Source organism: Convolutriloba macropyga, chromosome 2 (assembly GCF_964194025.1).
Source record: "Convolutriloba macropyga chromosome 2, txConMacr16.3, whole genome shotgun sequence".
Lineage (NCBI taxonomy): Eukaryota > Metazoa > Xenacoelomorpha > Acoela > Convolutidae > Convolutriloba > Convolutriloba macropyga.
In genome coordinates, this window is record NC_134469.1 from 60,134,659 (window position 1) to 60,154,771 (window position 20,113).

The 20,113-nt window shown below is 36.9% G+C and overlaps 2 protein-coding genes across 3 annotated transcripts in view; both read left to right on the top strand.

Moving 5' to 3' along the window:
* Positions 1-5,919, top strand: part of LOC142334562 (sorcin-like) — a 42,475-nt gene extending 36,556 nt beyond the window's left edge. Inside the window, exon 5 of the mRNA XM_075382688.1 lies at positions 4,902-5,919. Within this exon, the coding sequence (XP_075238803.1) occupies positions 4,902-5,160 (259 nt within the window). The 3' untranslated portion in view covers positions 5,161-5,919. The remainder of the gene's footprint in view (positions 1-4,901) is intronic.
* A 5,329-nt stretch (positions 5,920-11,248) lies between these two features.
* The window catches only part of LOC142334560 (abscission/NoCut checkpoint regulator-like), a 74,016-nt gene continuing 65,151 nt past the window's right edge, over positions 11,249-20,113 (top strand). The window contains exons 1-5 of one of the 2 annotated variants that reach the window (XM_075382684.1): positions 11,249-11,389; positions 11,638-11,762; positions 12,102-12,140; positions 12,310-12,374; positions 14,487-14,640. In XM_075382684.1, the coding sequence (XP_075238799.1) occupies positions 11,333-11,389; positions 11,638-11,762; positions 12,102-12,140; positions 12,310-12,374; positions 14,487-14,640 (440 nt within the window). In that variant the 5' untranslated portion in view covers positions 11,249-11,332. The remainder of the gene's footprint in view (positions 11,390-11,637; positions 11,763-12,101; positions 12,141-12,309; positions 12,375-14,486; positions 14,641-20,113) is intronic. The other variant, XM_075382686.1, reaches the window with a different exon arrangement.

A 20,113-nucleotide genomic window follows, 5' to 3' on the forward strand; every position in this document is an offset into this window, starting at 1 on the left:
GGAAAAAAACTGTTAGAGCAAGCATGGGCGAATTGAAACTAATTTGGCTGTTCGTTCATCAAAAAAAATAAATGACCTTCAGATTGATGTTTTTGATAGCAACTGTGCTGCGCACGTTTTACATCTAAATGTTAAAAAACTATGTTATCAGTTTGTCCATTTGTAATTTCATCGTAGGGTTAACACCTGGGTTCAAATTTTCTAAAGAGCCACGTTATGAGATTTCAAGGCAACTCTGAGGGCGCATGGGTTACGGCACCACAAAATATGATGGATTTCAGACCTAAGTTAATAACGCAAATCAGTGCAATTCCTAATGTATGATAAACTGACATTAGCCGTAAGAAACGAGTATCTGTTCTGTCCTTGTAAAGCTCCATCAGGTTCTGAGACTTTGCTTTTAAACTCCATTACTTTTTGTGTATCTTTTGTCCAGCTGTAGCTTTCAAGAAGTTCAGTTTTTCTTCGGCAGCGTGTTTTAGCAAGTATGTCAAAATTTTACGGGTCAGAGCTGCTGAACAAGGCTTATTCTTTTGTGCCAACCCTCAATAACAACAGCTGTACTGGCCATTCTTTCGTTGCCTATGCATGATTCTATGTGTTTGGGGGATATGGGAAGACGGCTTCAAAGGGGACGCTTGCTAAATTTTGGTTGAAAATATAAACAGGCTTTTGCGATAACCACTTTTGCTATATTTTGGTTGAAAATACTAACAGTTTTTTTGCGATAACACTGCTATCTGAATACTGTTTTTCTCCTGCATTGTTTCAAGTGATATTTACTGTCTCTTGTTCTTGTGGTCTTTCAAACGCGAGAGCTTCGATCATTTTAAGGGAAATTTTTTGTTTGAAACTCCTAAATCTCCGAAAGTTGGGTTGTACGATTTTTCGGACAAACTTTGGGCTACGAGGAAACAGCAGCCTGATAACATTGCTTCTGGATGCTGTTTTTTGAAGGCATTTTTGCGGGCGATTCGAAAATCAAGCAAAACCTAATCAGACTTACAATGAGTTACTTAGAGCAATAGTTGCTAAGCTGATTATCTTAGCATAAATTCATTGCGGTTTTGAATCTGCGGCACAATCAGCCATAGAACAGATGTCTTCATTCATTGGTATTCTGCTTTTGACAGCAGTAACTAATCAACTTTTGTAGATTTAGCTTTTTACCTAAAATAGTTATTAAGCTTAAAAGCATAAATAAGTTTTGAAATGAAGTCATTCATTGGTGCTCTGCTTTCGATGGCAGTAACTAATCAACTCATGAAGATTTAGCTTTTTACCTAAAATAGTGAATCAGCTTTAAAGTCATACCACCAGTCAATGATCGCATATTAAGAACAAATGTTTTTCCAAACCAAAATAGTATCGATGTGCGTTTTGGAATGATCATTATGGAAAGAATTATTATTTTGTTATTAGTTCAGTTGTTTTTATTGTTTAAAAGATGTAGTAGTTTTCATTAAGCATTCTTATTGGATGATGATGATGATGTTGATGATGATGATAATAACAATAGATAGAATATGATAAAAAAAGATTCTACGTAATCGGAGCAGTAGGTCAACTGCGGCCTGTGCTCGTTGTTTTTCTTGTTGTTTTCTACATTTCAGGTTGCTCATGTCATGAGCAGTGTTGCTGTTTTTTGGTGACTCTTGTCATCTTTTCGCGTCTGAAACATATAATTGGTCAGTCTGTTAACCTGAAGCGATGGTTAAGTCATAGTTTATTCTCATACAGCAGCTTTACGGAGGCAGACGATTGAAACATCAACTGTTGGTGCTCGACGCCATATTTCAAATTTTGTGCTACAAAATTATACAATAAATTCGAAAGCCTAGTAATTTATCCGGCGGACTTAGAAGCAAAGACGTCTGGCCGAATTGCTAATTTTTGGCATCAGTCGAAGTGTTCCTTTTTAGTTCGCAATCACAAGCTTGGAAGATTTGTATTTCATTTTTAATTTTTGTGTCATTGCCTATCTCTCGAACAATGTTAATTGGTTAATCTTTTCTTTTCGAATTATAGTAACTGTTATTTTATTTACACTCAACTCTGGGGTAGACTGAAAAATTGGTGTCTATAGCCCCGTTGTCTGTCCCTTCCAATGCAATATCCCCCCTCAACCGCCCCCACTGAGCTTTCTTTAATATTAATTATGCTTTTGTGAAAAATGGTAAGGCACAGTTCTATTTTTCTGTAAAATGAAGTTTTTACAGAACAGTTAACTTTTTTTAGATCGATGGATTTGTTGGAACATGTTTGCGACGCACAAAGTTCTTAGAGCAAACTCTTTGATGGGAAGCTCAATTAATTTTTTTCTGTGTTAAGTTGTAGTTCTTCACGCCCTCAGTCATATAACCCGTAATCTATTTGCCTCGAAAGTTGTTTTCTCATCAAAATTTTATCTTTTGGAGCTCAATTGAACCATTTGCAAAGCTACTGTTCAAAGGACCTAAATAACACAAAACTACTGCCCTTCAAGAGTTCGGCTTGAAACAGCTTGATTTTTTTTTGAAATAGCGGAATAATGAGGAAAAAGTTTTCACTTTACGTCTTTGATCCAAATGGGCACTTGACATGTCTTGTTTTTTGCGCTTTGAGAAAGTTGAAAGCTATCTTAATCTAGAAGACGGACATATTGTTTTTCAAAATGCAACGATCGAATCTAGTGTGGAAAAAAACTGTTAGAGCAAGCATGGGCGAATTGAAACTAATTTGGCTGTTCGTTCATCAAAAAAAATAAATGACCTTCAGATTGATGTTTTTGATAGCAACTGTGCTGCGCACGTTTTACATCTAAATGTTAAAAAACTATGTTATCAGTTTGTCCATTTGTAATTTCATCGTAGGGTTAACACCTGGGTTCAAATTTTCTAAAGAGCCACGTTATGAGATTTCAAGGCAACTCTGAGGGCGCATGGGTTACGGCACCACAAAATATGATGGATTTCAGACCTAAGTTAATAACGCAAATCAGTGCAATTCCTAATGTATGACAAACTGACATTAGCCGTAAGAAACGAGTATCTGTTCTGTCCTTGTAAAGCTCCATCAGGTTCTGAGACCTTGCTTTTAAACTCCATTACTTTTTGTGTATCTTTTGTCCAGCTGTAGCTTTCAAGAAGTTCAGTTTTTCTTCGGCAGCGTGTTTTAGCAAGTATGTCAAAATTTTACGGGTCAGAGCTGCTGAACAAGGCTTATTCTTTTGTGCCAACCCTCAATAACAACAGCTGTACTGGCCATTTTTTCGTTGCCTATGCATGATTCTATGTGTTTGGGGGATATGGGAAGACGGCTTCAAAGGGGACGCTTGCTAAATTTTGGTTGAAAATATAAACAGGCTTTTGCGATAACCACTCTTGCTATATTTTGGTTGAAAATACTAACAGTTTTTTTGCGATAACACTGCTATCTGAATACTGTTTTTCTCCTGCATTGTTTCAAGTGATATTTACTGTCTCTTGTTCTTGTGGTCTTTCAAACGCGAGAGCTTCGATCATTTTAAGGGAAATTTTTTGTTTGAAACTCCTAAATCTCCGAAAGTTGGGTTGTACGATTTTTCGGACAAACTTTGGGCTACGAGGAAACAGCAGCCTGATAACATTGCTTCTGGATGCTGTTTTTTGAAGGCATTTTTGCGGGCGATTCGAAAATCAAGCAAAACCTAATCAGACTTACAATGAGTTACTTAGAGCAATAGTTGCTAAGCTGATTATCTTAGCATAAATTCATTGCGGTTTTGAATCTGCGGCACAATCAGCCATAGAACAGATGTCTTCATTCATTGGTATTCTGCTTTTGACAGCAGTAACTAATCAACTTTTGTAGATTTAGCTTTTTACCTAAAATAGTTATTAAGCTTAAAAGCATAAATAAGTTTTGAAATGAAGTCATTCATTGGTGCTCTGCTTTCGATGGCAGTAACTAATCAACTCATGAAGATTTAGCTTTTTACCTAAAATAGTGAATCAGCTTTAAAGTCATACCACCAGTCAATGATCGCATATTAAGAACAAATGTTTTTCCAAACCAAAATAGTATCGATGTGCGTTTTGGAATGATCATTATGGAAAGAATTATTATTTTGTTATTAGTTCAGTTGTTTTTATTGTTTAAAAGATGTAGTAGTTTTCATTAAGCATTCTTATTGGATGATGATGATGATGTTGATGATGATGATAATAACAATAGATAGAATATGATAAAAAAAGATTCTACGTAATCGGAGCAGTAGGTCAACTGCGGCCTGTGCTCGTTGTTTTTCTTGTTGTTTTCTACATTTCAGGTTGCTCATGTCATGAGCAGTGTTGCTGTTTTTTGGTGACTCTTGTCATCTTTTCGCGTCTGAAACATATAATTGGTCAGTCTGTTAACCTGAAGCGATGGTTAAGTCATAGTTTATTCTCATACAGCAGCTTTACGGAGGCAGACGATTGAAACATCAACTGTTGGTGCTCGACGCCATATTTCAAATTTTGTGCTACAAAATTATACAATAAATTCGAAAGCCTAGTAATTGTTCCGGCGGACTTAGAAGCAAAGACGTCTGGCCGAATTGCTAATTTTTGGCATCAGTCGAAGTGTTCCTTTTTAGTTCGCAATCACAAGCTTGAAAGATTTGTATTTCATTTTTAATTTTTGTGTCATTGCCTATCTCTCGAACAATGTTAATTGGTTAATCTTTTCTTTTCGAATTATAGTAACTGTTATTTTATTTACACTCAACTCTGGGGTAGACTGAAAAATTGGTGTCTATAGCCCCGTTGTCTGTCCCTTCCAATGCAATATGAAATTGTGCTGTGATTTGTAATTTTTTCATTGGAGATATTAATTCTTTCTACATATTAGTGGTATTTTGGATTGTGGTTTAATTTTACTAAATATATTGTACATTTCAGGTCGGGAAGCATCAACTTCCACGAACTGAAGACTGCCTTGACCAACTTTGGCTACCGTCTGTCGGACAGATTCTACAACCTGATCATGGCCAGGTTCACCTCGAAGCCTAGGAATGAAGTCAACTTTGATAACTTCATTAGAGTGTGTGTCCTGCTGGACAATATCACCAAGAACTTCCAGGTGTTCGACACCAATAGATCTGGCGTGATCAACATATCCTTCGAGCAGTTCACTGAAGTCTTCTTTTCTATTGTTTGAATCATTGATTCAATTATTGAGCTAAATTTCTCCTGCTTTCGAATATTTAAGTAGTACATAATCAGGATTGATATCGATAATTTTACAGTACATAGCTATGTATATAAGAAGTGCAGTTGCAGCTTTTTGTTCGTTATGTTGTGCTGTTACCGAAAATTTTACTAACTTGTGTATCATCTTTAAGAACACTAACAGTTTATAACTTTTCCTTGACTTTCTATGTTCCCACCATTGCCGTCAGATTAGGGAGAAATTTCGAAAAGTCACTATTAAATGGCAAAAGTATTTCATTGGATGAAAAAGTTTCCATGAAATCGCTCACTATCACTATTGCACTCGTCTAATCAAACTTTGCTTTTGTCCAAGGCCTCCTAAAGCATTTTGAATGCACGAAGTGTTTGTCGGAGGCGTGAATTGATAAGGAAAAGTAGGAAATATTTAAAACCAAAGTTTTTTGACTATATTTTTTAGTCTGTTTTGAGTCTGTGCATTTAGTGCTGCCGTTGAATAACATTAATTTATGCATGAACAGTTTTCGCCTATTTAATACTACTCATCACTCATTGCCAAAAATTTGCTGTCAAGTGGAATGCTCTCTGAATATATCATGACCCATTGGAATTTCAGGTGATTTTATGCAAATAATTGATTAAATGTTGTTCATTTATTAATAGTCTGATCATGGCTTGATCGTGTAAATAAATTTTTCATAGTGTGTGGACATCGTAGACATTCAGAAATTCAATTGTCTAAAACTTATTTTGTTGGTAACCAAATTATGCGGCACAAGCTAGTTGCTTTCTATTGATATGTCGCAACAACGTGACTTCGATTTTACCCCTACCTAGGGCTGAAAACTAAAATATTAATTTACAGTGTTCGCATTTTACTACGATTTTTTTCTCGTAATGGGTGGCGAGTTTCCAATTTTTAGGGAGCTAAGATGTAAGATCTGGTGAAAATTGAGTAGTACTGAGTTGAAACCAGTATCTCTCTTGCCAGCTTGTGTCTGCGCACTGTACCAACTACTTGTAAGCTCCCGAAATTGCATATGTCATATGAATAGGTGTTTTTTCTTGTTGTTCAAATAGTAATATCTAGCCACATCTACTCTTAACCAGAAGTAGACCGTTTTATATTGTGTCAAGCTTATCGTATGCACAATTTCTATGCTTTCAACCTTTTAACACTACAAACTGCTTGAATACAAAGCGAAGTAATTAAGATTGGTCTTTGCAAAGAGGAGGCAGAAGAGTAGCACAGATATTACACGAAAAAAGAAGAAACAAGATTAATGAAGTGTGCTATGACTCTGTTGGAGTTTTTAATAGCCGCCCTCATCTCAGCCGGCTATTATAGCGCTCCTATTTTTTATTACAATTCAAAGAATTTGAATTGTATTGGGGCGCTGTCTTTTTTTACGACTCGAAGAGGAGTATTGGAGAAGTCCCTTTTTTTAACCAATTTTATTGGAGTGAATTTTGAAGCGGGAAATGAAACGTGTGAAAAAATTTGGAGTGATTTTGGTGCTGAACAAAAGTGAAGAGCGGAGCGAAAAGAGAGTGGTTTTTTGTTCATATCGCTGTTTTCTAGAGAGCGAGAAATAGAGATGCGAGCAAAATTCTGTAAGCGAGCAAAAATTGCTAAAACTTGCTAAGTTATCAAAATTGAAATATTGATAACCATTACATTAACTCGAGAAATCTTTCAGCAGCTTATAATTAAATCTTGGAGGCGGTCCCTGGGCCCTTGGTGACGATTAAAAAAATTCTAAATTCAAAAAGATTCAAACAATTTAAAAAAAATTTGCGAATTTTCAAAACTTGCTTCAATTCGTGACATTAAAATCCTTAGAGCATTCCCTTAATTCTAGCAACTATGCAGTACCCTATTATCAAACCCTAGAGGAGGTTCCGTGGCTCTTTTGGCTGGAGCACACTAATAATTGACAAAAAAAATTCGAAAAAATTGCAAGTTTAAAAAAATGCTAAAATTTGTGATATTAAAAAGTTGAAAACTAATCAATTGCCAAAAAATAGTTTCCAGTAACTTATTATGAAACCCTTATGGAGATTTTCTGACCATTGAGGCTGATAAAACCTGAATAATGAAAATAAATGTCAAAAAATTGAAGAGATATTCAAGTTTTGTCAAAAATATGCAAAAGTTCGTGATGTTAAGATCTTGAAAATCATTCTATTACATCTAGAAACAATACAATAACCTGTTGTCAAACCGCAGATGAGTTTTCTTGACTCTCGAGGATGGAGAAACCTACAGAACGGCAACATTTTCCAAAAAAATTTTTAGAAAATGCAAATTCCATGACCACAAAAAACTTTTTAATAACTTATTATTGAACACTTAATGAGTTTTCTGGCCCCTGGGTCTGTAAAGACTTGAACAATGAAAAGTATATGTCAAACAAATGAAAAAAAAATTGCACGTCAAAAAAATGTAAAAACTCGTGATGTTAAAATGTTGAATTCATTCCATTACCACTAGAAACTATGTAGTAACCTATTATCAAACCCTGTGGGAGGTTCCTTGACACCTAGGGCTGATGAAATTCAAAAAATGACAAAAAAATTCAAAAAGCATGAAATAACTGTGAAAATGGTATAAATTTGCGTGTTTTAGCGAGCGGTTGTTCGTCAGTAGCTAGCCACGTGGGAGGGTGCGGAGGGGGTGCACCGGGGGGCTGCTGGAGTTGGAGGTGGTTGGGACAGGAGTGCGGTAGGGGGGTGGCGGTGGGCAACGGCGCGGGGGCAATAGTGGGGGGGAGGGGTTCTTCAACCTCTAAGAACCGCCCTTGACACCAAAAGTATAAGTCACCCAAACAGTTTGAGCTGAAATGTTCTAAGAGCACTTAATGCCCGCTGGGTGCTACCTGTTAATCATGTTTTTGAGGACGAAAAGTCAAATTGGTCAGACAAAAAATCTGTCAACCGAAAAATCGCATTAAAAAAAGACCGACAGGACTGATATAATTGCTGCAAACTTCGTTTGAGAGCAATTAATAATTTAATGAGTCATTAGCTGAATCCTGAGTCAAAATTCACTTCAAGGTTAATCCGGAGTCTTTCTGTTGTGGCTTTCCAATTAATCGTCTTTCACTTTTTTTGCCTTTTCTCACGCCGCAAATCGCGAAAGGGAGGGAATTTTTGTTGAAAGCGAAAGGGAGTTAAGGATGGCTCATGGTAAGATTTTACCAGTCGAATAGAATGCTTTTTCGGCGTATCGATGACTCCATCCACTCTGTATCTCTTGCTTCCGATATTCCTCGACACCTTAGTGTCTGCCAAAGCTACTCCATTTTTATGCTGCCTTTTTTCAGTAATACAATCTGGTACCAAAAAGCTTCGTACACCTGTAAAATTTGAAAAATGCGTCGCAGGCATCTAATAGAAAAGCATTTGAGTTCAAACCGGCACTTTCGTAACCGATAATTACGCATTTGGCTTTCTAAACATGCAATATACGCTTTTTATTGTTTTTGTACAGGTTTCCAACAACCTGTGCGTCAATTTCGTTCCAAATTTCCTATTTTTTTGAAAAATTCCTGATAAAACTGTCTGTTCGCAAACAATGCCTCAAAATCACACACAGTTGCACCCCAAATATAAGTGAATGCTTTTCCGAACTCATTTTTCACATTTATTTTCTAGAAATCTTGTTTCATTTGTTCAAAGAACTTGCTTAATTCCGTCACTGGAGGTGTCTTGAGCTTGTTACTTTTGGACAACGTTTGCATGCACGCTGCGTACTAGATCTTCATTTCAATCTGAGTTGCTTTCGTATTTTGTTCATAAAATTTCTAGTCGTCAGCTTGGCAGAAGTAACAAATCTGCGAAACATCTTTTCTCTGTAAGCGGAGTAAATGAGAATGAAATCTCGTTTAAAAATAAGATTTCACGTTTCCTTCTCGCCTTAGCACAAATAGAACCTACTGGGCACAAGTAACGCTTTAAAAAATTCTGATTTTGCTGTACGTATTTTTTGGTACCAGTGTATGTCCTTTAGGGAGAAAAAGGAGGTCCTTATTTATGCTTGAATCCTCTAATTATGCTCGAGTCATATAATGACTGAGTTCAAAGCAGAGGAAGTCGCTAAATAGGAGGAAGAAAACCGCCAATGATATTAAATGACGACAAAATAAATTTGCAGTTTTTAATTGCTACAAAAGTGAAGCTGCGTGTTAATTGTGAACTTGGTTGGTAGTGTGTTAAGTAATGGTTACGTGACTCTGCGTGAAGTCACTGAGAACTTCTGGCGTTTATCGAGAACGGCGAAGCGGTTTCGAAGTGACTTATGCAGAGTCACGTAACCATGCTTAAAACACGAAACGCGCACTTTTCAAAATGACGAAAGTCAAGGGAAGTCAACTTCTGGCTAAGTAGCAACTTCTGGCATTTTATCTTCTGGCACTGCAGACGTTCGGCATTTTAAAATGTGCACGTGAGTGTTTTATCTTGAATGAAATGATTCCTTTGGAAATGCTGACCTGATAAAACCCGGTCATTAATTTCTACTAATAGTCTAAAGCTGGTGTAGTGATTATTCATCAGTTCGTGCTAAAAAGAATTGAGCTCAGCTATCAAGCCCAGCTAATTTAATTGACATGTTTAATGCGCTTTTTAAAAAGAACTTAAATCAGTCCCTATTGCATATTTCAATATTTCTGTCAAAAAATTGGATGGCGAAAAACTAACGACACTTTTATCTGTAGTTGGTTTATTTGGAAATAGTTAATAGACCGTCGATACGTTTCTGCAAAGGCGTTATCGCTTGATCGCCTGTGTCGAGTAGTGTTGTGGGAACATTATTTTCTATGCAGAGAATAATGCGAGACTTGTCGCTTTTTTGTATTCCAAAAAACTTAATGCAGCGTATTTGATGAATATTTTCATTCTGTTCATTTGGCTACTAGCACAAAAAAGCAATTATAGCTCTTTTGTGTAATTGTTTTCGTTTCCAAGTGATTTTCGGTTTAGAGATTGGCGATAAAATGCGAAAGTGCCTAATATTATCATTGGTCAATGCAGGGAACACTAAATTTCTGCTGAAGGTACTGTGAGGTTTTATATGCTTTTGTTTTTTGGAATTATTCTTGTCAAATATACCAACACTCTTTGTACATAGGCTCTCATGCATTGCCTTCCCTGACTGACTTTCCTTTTGAGTCACGAGTTGCTTTTGCATATTAATTGTTGACATTTCGTTTGTTTTAGATGTATTTTTATCAAAAGCAAAAAACCATAGAAAATGAATGACAAATACGCTATTTTCTGCTCTCGAACAAAACATTCTGCGTAATATCCATAACATCGCTTGTTAAAAGTATTGTTTAGATGATTACATACGAGGAAAATGTTTTACGAGTCAGGAATCAGCGATTGTTTGGGCGCATTCACTAAAAAAGCAATTCTCAGCTTGGATAATTTTCAACTTCTATCCTTCTTCTTAAGAGTCGACACGCGCCCTCAGATTCAACCAAGCCTGTAAATTGTATTGAACTAAAGCACTATTCTAACTAAGAAGTGACGTAACGGGGCAATCAGACTTGTTTTAATATATCCTATTTTTCCATAGATCAGATGAAGATGGTAGACTCATTGAGATTGATCTGGAGAATATTTGTGTGATTGTTGTGGAGATGAATTAATCATAATTAACTAACCTGAACTGCGACTGAGACGTATGAGCACTGGATTAGTAAAATGAGAGCGTCTACCAGTTATAAATGTCAATTAATGAACTGAAGGGAAATTGAATGTATGCATGTATTTTTGTAATTGGGCAATTGGGATTGAGGGTTAATCGGAGCTTTGGATTTAGTGAGTGAAGAAGGGAACTGTCAATTGAGTGGATGAGGATTGAGTGCTAATAGTGGAAGCATCTTTTGGATGTATTTTAAGGTATTCAATGACGAAAGGGAAGCTTTAATCTTGTACAAGAGGATACAGACGTGCAGCAATCACGCTTCCTTGATTCCGATTAGCTATCACAAGAATGTCAGAGAGAGACAATTCTAATCAGTACACCACCAAATGAAAAACTAGCTCTCTAATGGACGCCCCTTATTAACAGCCAACCCTGCACAAGTTGAACTGAATCGCAAGTGAATTAAACCCAACCACCGTTCTCTCAGTCCAAAGTGAACAACGATAAGATGAGCTCTGATCGTTGCTATGATTGTAACGCCAAGTTCAAGCTCTTCAAAAAAGGTGTTAGTTATTCAGTTCGTTCAATTTAAATTGCTTTCATTAACCGGTGTAAATCTAATATTATTGATGCGAAGAGGATAGATAAACAAAGTAAATTTTGCAGTGCGATGAGTTAGCAAAAATGTTACCAAAAGCAGCAATCTGTTCATTTAATAAATATTAATGTATTGCAGAATTCGTGGCTTTGAAAAAAGACTGCGGTACTTTAGTGCTAATTTGGGGTCGTTTGTTGAAGGGCGGGTTTGTTTAGAAGCCTTGTTCCGATTGTGCTATCCTGCATTGCGACCAGTGTCTGTTACCTTCGGCGGACGGTGTGATCAAATTTCGATGTAAGCAATGTGATCAAAAGAGGAACCGCAAGAGCAAAAATACGAGGTAATCTTTATAATTGAATTTATAAAATTGAGTGTTCCTGAAGTACAACGAGTATTCAAAACATTTGCGTGAATAGTGATTGTGTTATTAATAATTGAATGCTGAAGCTGCATACCGGAAATTGAATTATGAGTCGTATATGAAAGTGGAGGGAGCTTACGCAGGGCTTCTATAAGTAAAGACTGTTTAATTTATACGCTAATCAAATATCTGAAGACAAAGGAAAATATTTGGGGAATGCTGGTGGCTTTAATAAGTTGTACAAGAGAAAATTGGGAAAATCGAACTTACAAGGGGAATTTTTAAAACTAGGAAGCACACAAATTATTGTTGTTTCAGACAGGCGCTTGTGATTGACCCACCTAAAGCTTTCTTAGAGTGAGTTCTAATTTTTGGTAACATTTTATGTAATTCCCAATGCTTTTAAACTTTACCTTGATTGATTTGTGCGAAGGTGAACTCTTAATGGATTAGATGAGATTTCCCCCATTGCTGTTGTTAGAAGAAACAAATATATCCCATTCTCAGCCGTGATCGTTATTTTTAGGAGGCAGGAAAAGCGACTGAACAGCTCAAGTAACATCCCCACCAATGCAGGGCAAACAAATAAAGGTAATTTGATGGCTTTTCCTCAAAAATTTGTGTCAAAGGAAAGCAAAGTTGAAGTTTTGTGATTTGTGTTGCGTATCAACCGTGACGACTGCAGTTTAGTTAAATATTCAGCATCCGCTTTGAGCCGAAATGTTATTGGCATAACATTGGAGCAAAGGTGTCAGGACAAAATGCCCAATGTCAAATACCCAATATGACAAAATGCCCAACATATACCCAATATTTTACCATTTGGCCATGCCTTCGCGGGCCATGGCCATGCTTCTGCTGACCGTGGGACTTGATATGAAACTATCACAACCGAACATGGGATTAAATTATCAGCTTAAATATGAGAAGACGGTGTCAGGACAATTTACCCAATTCCATTTTACCCAATGCCATTTTACCCAACCTGGCATTTTACCCAATGCCAACTTACCCAATTTACACCAATGCTAAATTAACCAGAACGACTATTTAGCCGACTATAAAATAAATGGCCCGTGGGACTTGATATGAAACTATCACAACCGAACATGGGATTACATAAATTGGATAGAATTGCATATTGGGTATTTTGGCATTGAGTATATTGTCATGGGTCTAGGAAATAGAGCGGAACGGGCGCAAAGCTAAATGAGAAAAAAATAAGAATCAGAGCCGAATGCTGAAATTTCATTGGTCAATTAATCTGACTGGTTCAAATTGAAGTACACATGTCAGAAATGGCGAATTAATTAGTTGTCGTCGCTTGATTAATTAGTAGCCGTCAGGGGGGGGGGGGGGGGGGGTTGTAATTATTTTTCACAAAAAGTCGCAGTAACGAGTTTACGGTCAACCAATCATAGCATGGGAAATGTTTGGCTTTAAACCTCATTTTATGGCATTCTGTTCTGCGCCCGTTCGGCTCTACTGGAGTCCTCCATTGTCATGTAACCGGAGCAAACGAGGGTAATCCATGGAAATTATGTGTGTAAAGGTTACGAGTATGTAATAATGGAGGTAGTTAATGAGGCAGGTTGTGATAAATATTGTATTGAATACCTAAATTAATGTCCAAACCTACCCACCATATTAAACTTAGTTGACTATGCTCGCTTGAATATTCCTGAAAATGCTTTATTTGACTCTAATTTGGCATTACAGCATTTGGTTTTGAGCATTACAGCATATGCTCACTTTTTAACTGTTTGCGTTATCGGTTAATTGAAGAACGAAGGAATTAGATTTGCTCTTTTTCGTTTTCACGAAATATCAGAACGAATTATTACGACGATGATTTATAAATGAAAGCTTGAAGTTTTGCTAGCTTGATAAAATGAGCTTCCATTTTCGGAAACGTTTCTGCTGTGCTAGGGTTTATCGATAATAGACGCTATTCGATACTAGACGCTATATCCAAGTGTAAAATCCAAGGATAAACCGATAAAGCCCGGTTGTTACGCCATAGTGCTTTAGGCTTAGGCTATCAAAATTCATTAGAGCCATTGCTAGCTGACATTAGTATTAAGCTCAATAGCATTCATTATAGAAGCTGAATTAGGTATGTTTTCAGAATCAAATTGAAACCGCACATCAAATTAGAGCAATTTGTGACACTTGGAAGCAATTTACGTCAATTTTTCGCTTCTTTAATTTTCCGTTTCAATCCCGACGTGCGTCAAACGGGTCAACGGCATCTATTTTCCGGGAATTTGCTGGCTATTTTTTCATTGTTTAATATCTGTGAAACGGCTTTCTAGAATTGTTAAATTACAAATATGCATAAGCAAGCTGAATTTTAACTTACGTTCAATTTAAACCCACCGTAGGATCATGCTTCCCTGTTGCAAAGGGATGCGTACATATTCTTAAGGCAAAAATGATGTTTATTTAAATTTTTCTACTGAAGATTTGCTTTGAGGGTGTTGCTCAACAAACTTAACTCCATCATTTCACATTCTGTTTTTTGAGAAAAACGTTTCGAATTATAATTTCAGTTCCTTTTGGAGCCCAAATTTTTATTACCATATGATCCCAACTTATCTTTTTTGTTTAATCGAGAGCCCCATTTTCTCGGGTAATAAATAACTTGATTAGTGTGGGAGTTTGATTCACTATTTCGATGCTTACCTACGTTGTTGATTTCAGAAATTGCTGGTCAGTCAGAGGACGAATTGTTAGCTGCTAGACTGGCGCGTCTCAGAGAACCTGTTGGCTACTCCAGTGGTGCTTCCAATTGTGCTGTTTATACCGAAGAGCAGATCCGGGCTAGGCTCAATCGACTCAAATACGGCGATCAAGTGTTAGCTTCCATTGCTTCTGTACCAATTTCAAAACGGGAACGCTATTTGACTCCAATTGAAGTTAAAAGTTTTTGAGAAATTATTGAAACAAATCACAATTCGCGAGTCTTTTTAAAACTTTTTGTTTCCAGTGCGTGTCGACGACGCTGTTGCTCAGCTTTGTTTTTGCCATGCGAAGCTCGGATAATTTGATGATCGATGTTGAATTGTATCTAGATATCAGCCTCAGCCAAATTTTAGTTTCTCGACGAAGTGAGAAATGAGGCTATTATTGATCTCATTGTGCTTTTAATTGCTCTCGTAGAGAAGCAATTATTGTAAACGTGTGTGTCTTTTTTATGCAAAATTTTCGCTGGACCGTTTTGACTTTTCGAGTGACTTTTACGCTTTTGACTTTTTGCGTTTCGCGTGATCTAAAACTCTCTCTCTCTCTCAATCACAATTTCAAGCAGCTGAACTCAATTGGCGGCAATTTAATACTAAAAGTCAAATGAAAAGTGCGCCGAAACTGGTGTCATTTTCACTTTAAATCTTAATAGTGGTATATGTTAACCTCTGTGGTTATTTCAAGCCCACTATTGAACTTCTTAGTCCCATTTAGGCTTCCCCCCCCCACCCCCCCCCGACTGAAGCAGGCTGCAATTGATTAGAGCTCCCACTAGTCGTTCTAGAGCAATTCTTCCGACTTTTAGTCGGTTATGTTTGTGAATAGTCGCGAAGCGATAGCGGTTATTATTTGGGACTGTCAAATGGCAATCTATTTGATTGAGTTTATTATCAAATTTCTAGACTAGTCAATCGCGGTGCGAATGGCTACTTTCACAGTACTGAGGTTAAATGAGCAGCGTTTTGCAAGAATTGATTTAGACTGAATTCTAGCGTTGCAAATTGGAGATTGAAAATATGAAAGTTACAATTTTAAGAAAGAAAGTTTGTTCAAGCTTTAATCACGATTAACGGAAGCAACTCCGTTTTTGTTTTTATCATGAACAAGTTAATTTCCAGGATGAATTAGTTAATTACAGGATGAACAGACAATACTGCTAAAAATGGGAGGAAGTTGACAATAACTGAACTGAAATGGCATTTGCCCTTCAAATGGAACTTACAACAAATAAATGAACTAAATACGGATATGGATATATGAAGAGTATCCATTGCCGTATGACATTTCCCCCTCTTTGAGAGAAAATAAACTTACTAATTAAAATCTGAAAATTAATAAATATTCACCGGTTACTAAGTAATAAAATATTAAATAATAGATAAAATATAAAAGTTTTATGAAGTTTTTGTTTTATTCAAGTTCATTCACTATCACTATTTTCTGCGTTTTCAGCTTGGAGAACTGTCATCTCCCTTGGCTGATTTTGGGTATCTTCAACCCATTCAGTTGAATTTCTTGCGTCTCCAATGTCCTGATTTGCATTGTCGGAATAGCCTTCTGTGTTTCTGACCTTTTCAATAATGGTTTGCGATTTCGGTGTCTTCTTCTTTAAAGTTCGCTTGCTTTTTCGAACTGAAGAAGTATCGGAATCTGATGTGTCACTAATCGTAATCTGTCGCTTTGTAGTTTTTCGCAAAATGGGTGTCGGTGTTGGCTGTACTGATGAGGGCATTTGCGTCGCAGATGGTCCTGCTGTATTGGACGTGGTCAATTGTGGTGCGATTGGACTAAATCGAAGGATCTGTGTTAAATCGGGTCGATTGAGAAATGCCTTGTCGTGTTTTGGATTTCTCTTTGGAATTCTCATTTTTAACGATCTGGCTATATTGCTAGCTGAAGAGATGCATGACCTGCCCGAGGAAACTACACTCACATCATCCGATTGTCTTCGATTGCGTTTTATCTTTTTGTCGCCTCTGTTTTTCCGAATAAGATCACGCTTGTGTTTGTAGATTTTGTGCTCGATGGTCTTCTCGTTGATCTTTTTCGGTCTTCTCTCGATGTATTGTGCAAGGTCCGTATCTCTTTCTTCCCGAGTTCCGAATTTAGCAATATCCGAATTTCTGACCCGCACTTCTTGCTTGTGTGGTTCTTTGATCACGCTTGTCGTGGGGCTTACTTTGCACACAGTGCTTCCTGGTGCTAATACCTCATAAAGCCTATCCAGATTTTTCTTCTGTTGTTGATTTTCGTGCAATTTGCGAGCCAACTTTACCTGCACACTGCGTTCCGAGCAGGGAATTGGTCGACTAACGCCTTCTGAATTGAGAAAACGTTCTTCTCCATCTTTTCGTTTCTCTTGCTCAGCTCTTGCAAGAGCACTCGCGGCCCACATGACACGTTCGATCTCCGTGTCCGAACATAGGGCTGTATCTGCCCACTGCTCCTCTGACAGGTAAGAGCGACCCGGAATTGTATCTTCGTCTAAATAATAATTAAGTATTGCATTATAATTGAGATTTTTACTATTAGGTTTAGTTGTGATGTTTGATATAGGTGTGTTGCATTTCCTACCAAAGTGTGCCTCAAATGGTGTGGTATTTATTGTTTTTTGTTTTGATATTCTTAATCGTTGTATTATTGCTTTAAGTGAATTTTCTAAATTAAATTTTTTATTTAATTGTGATTTCATGCAAGATAATTGTCGTTTAATTGTTTGAATAATACGTTCTACAAGTCCAATTGCTCTATGATCATTTGCTGGTGCATATATAGGTGTAATATTATTTTCTGTACAGAATGTTTCTAACTTTTTTCCTGTAAAACATCTAGCTTGATCTAATCTAATAGTTCTAGGTACTCCGTGATGATATATATAATTATTTAAGAATTTGATTACATTTTGGCCTGATGCATTATTTACTATTTCTGCTGTGGGGTATTTGGAATATCTATCTATACTTGTAATAAAGTATTGTTCTATGCCTTTCTCATTTAAAATTGGTCCACCAAAATCTATTGTATTTCGTCGTTTGGTTGACTACATTTAGGTAGAGGTGTCCATTTGCGGTGCGGAATCACTGATTTAAGGTTCTTACCAATTTCCGTGCAGGCTTTGCACTCACTGGCTTTTGCCAGTATGTCTCTATGGATAAAAGGCCACCAGATATTTTGAGTGAGTGAGAGCATGGCGAAACTTCCTGGGTGTGTAGAGTGGATGTCTTCCAACACCGCGTCCTTGATTGATTTGGGTATGGCAATTCGTTCGTCCAGGCAAACGCACCCATGTTTGACACTTAAGTCCCTCCAATAAGAGAAGAGATAAGGACTTATCTCTTGTAATCGGTCCGGATCGTCTCTCATCACGCAGTCCCTCACTTCTTTGAGTATTGCGTCCTTTCCCGTTAATATGGCCAAGAACTTTTTGCTGAATAATTTTTTGAGGGTCTCAGTAAAGATTATGTCGTCTGCCTCCTCTATCGTACTGCCGGTTGGGGTTTCTGTGTGTGAGATCGTATATGTTCCAGGCGTAGAGGGAGTCGTGTCCGAAAACGTCACTCTTGCCTTTGTAGGGTTTGACTTAGATCGGGTTGCTTTGGCCTTCGACATTGTATTTATGCTTTTAACTGAATTGTCTGATATGAAAGAATTAGTTTGTTTATTCACTATGGAGTGTTTTGTAGGCTGAATTTGGGCAAAAAGCGAGTGATTTTTGTGCAAGTGGTATTTATACTTAGGAGTTTGTGCTTTCGCGCTTAATTTAGTGTTATTAGGTGGATTATTTGATTTCATACCATTAATGGGTTGTATTGGGGATAACTGTTCAGATCGTTCACATTCTTTACTGTCTGACTTTTGCACCTTTTTTGCAGCGAATTTGTTAATGGAATGTGAATTATTGACTTTACGATTATTTAGTGCAAATTGTAATTTTGTAACTTTAAGTGGCATTTGCGACGCAAATGGATGTTTAAATTGTGAATTAATCTTAGATTTAGGAAGTGTTAATTGCGGCACGAATGGTGTTTTCACTGGTGAAGGAGTTAATTGTGATGCAAATGCTTCATTACAATTAGGTGAATTAACATTTAGTAATGTAGGTAATCGCGGTGGAAATGGTTGTTTTAATTTATCTGAAGGCAAATTTGACTTTAAAATACTGCTAAATTTTTTAGTTGCTTTCTGTTTATTTATGATTAGAGATTTCATTGAATCACGAATTTTTGAGATTGTTGCTACAACAAAGTGTTCGTCGTAGGTCGATATCTTTTTAGCTCTCGCAAATGGGTTGCTTGAAATGTAATCGACTAGACCCATTTTTGCACCTGGCATATGTTCGATTGTGAAATTGTACGGAAGAAGTCTGTCTATCCAACGAGATAATCGGCTACTATATGATTTGTTTGATCGATGTTCTTTAAGTATGGATAATAGGGCTCTGTGATCCGTTACTACCGTGAAATTTTTTCCATACAAATAGTATTTAAAATAGTCACTTGACCAAACTATCCCCAATAGTTCCAATTCGTTGACACTGTAGCGTTCCTCCGTTGAATTGAGAAATCGGGACGCGAATGCTATTGGCTTCCAACCATCTGGTGTATTTTTCTCTAATGCTGCTCCCAATCCGGAACGTGAAGCATCACATTTGACGCGAACGTCCAATTTTGGATTACAATGACTGTTTTCTGTACTATTTGCGATTTTTTCTTTAATCAAGTTAAAGTGTTTTGTGTGTTCATCTGTCCAAACGAATTTTACAGATTTCTTTAACAGTGGTCTAAGAGGGTGACATAATTGTGCGAGATGTGGTATGAACTTGCCGATGTAATGTACTGACCCTAGAAATGATCTAAGGCGTTTTAGTGTCGTTGGTGGTGGCATTGTTAAGATTGCTGCAGTTTTCCTTTCTAAAGGTGATATTCCAGTCTGTGTGAATTTGTAACCTAGCCATTCTATTTCTGTTTTCGCGAAGTGACATTTCTGAAGATTAATTCTTAAGTTGTCGTCATCTAGTTTTTTAAGACATTTGAAAACATATGCTAAATGGTCCGCTTCAGTGCCGGTACTAACGATTATGATATCGTCCAAAAAACAATATGTGTTTTGCAAGCCTATGAGTGTGTAATCCATAGCTTTTTGGAATTCTGCCGGCATATCTGTAAGACCATTAAACCCAGTTTTGAATCTATATGTACCGGTAGATTCGCCACATATGATATTAAAATTACAGTGTTTTGCTGTGTCTTGATGCAATTTTAGTTGGCAATATGCATACTTTAAATCTAATGTGGTGAAAAACGCTTGTTGACCGTTTTGTGTATCTGTAAGGTGTTGTGATATGGTGTCAATTAACATTTCGATGTTAGGCATTTGATATTTATTTTTGTGTATTGCTTTATTTAATACTTTGGAATCTAATGCTAGTTTTATCGATTGGTCTTTTTTCACTGTGATTACAATCGGAGAGATAAAATGTTCGTCAGAGCAACTAGATAGTTTTTCGATATGACCTTCAGTTTGTAATCTTTCTAATTCTTCTGACACTCTAGGTTGGAGATTAATCGGAACACGTCGACCTTTTT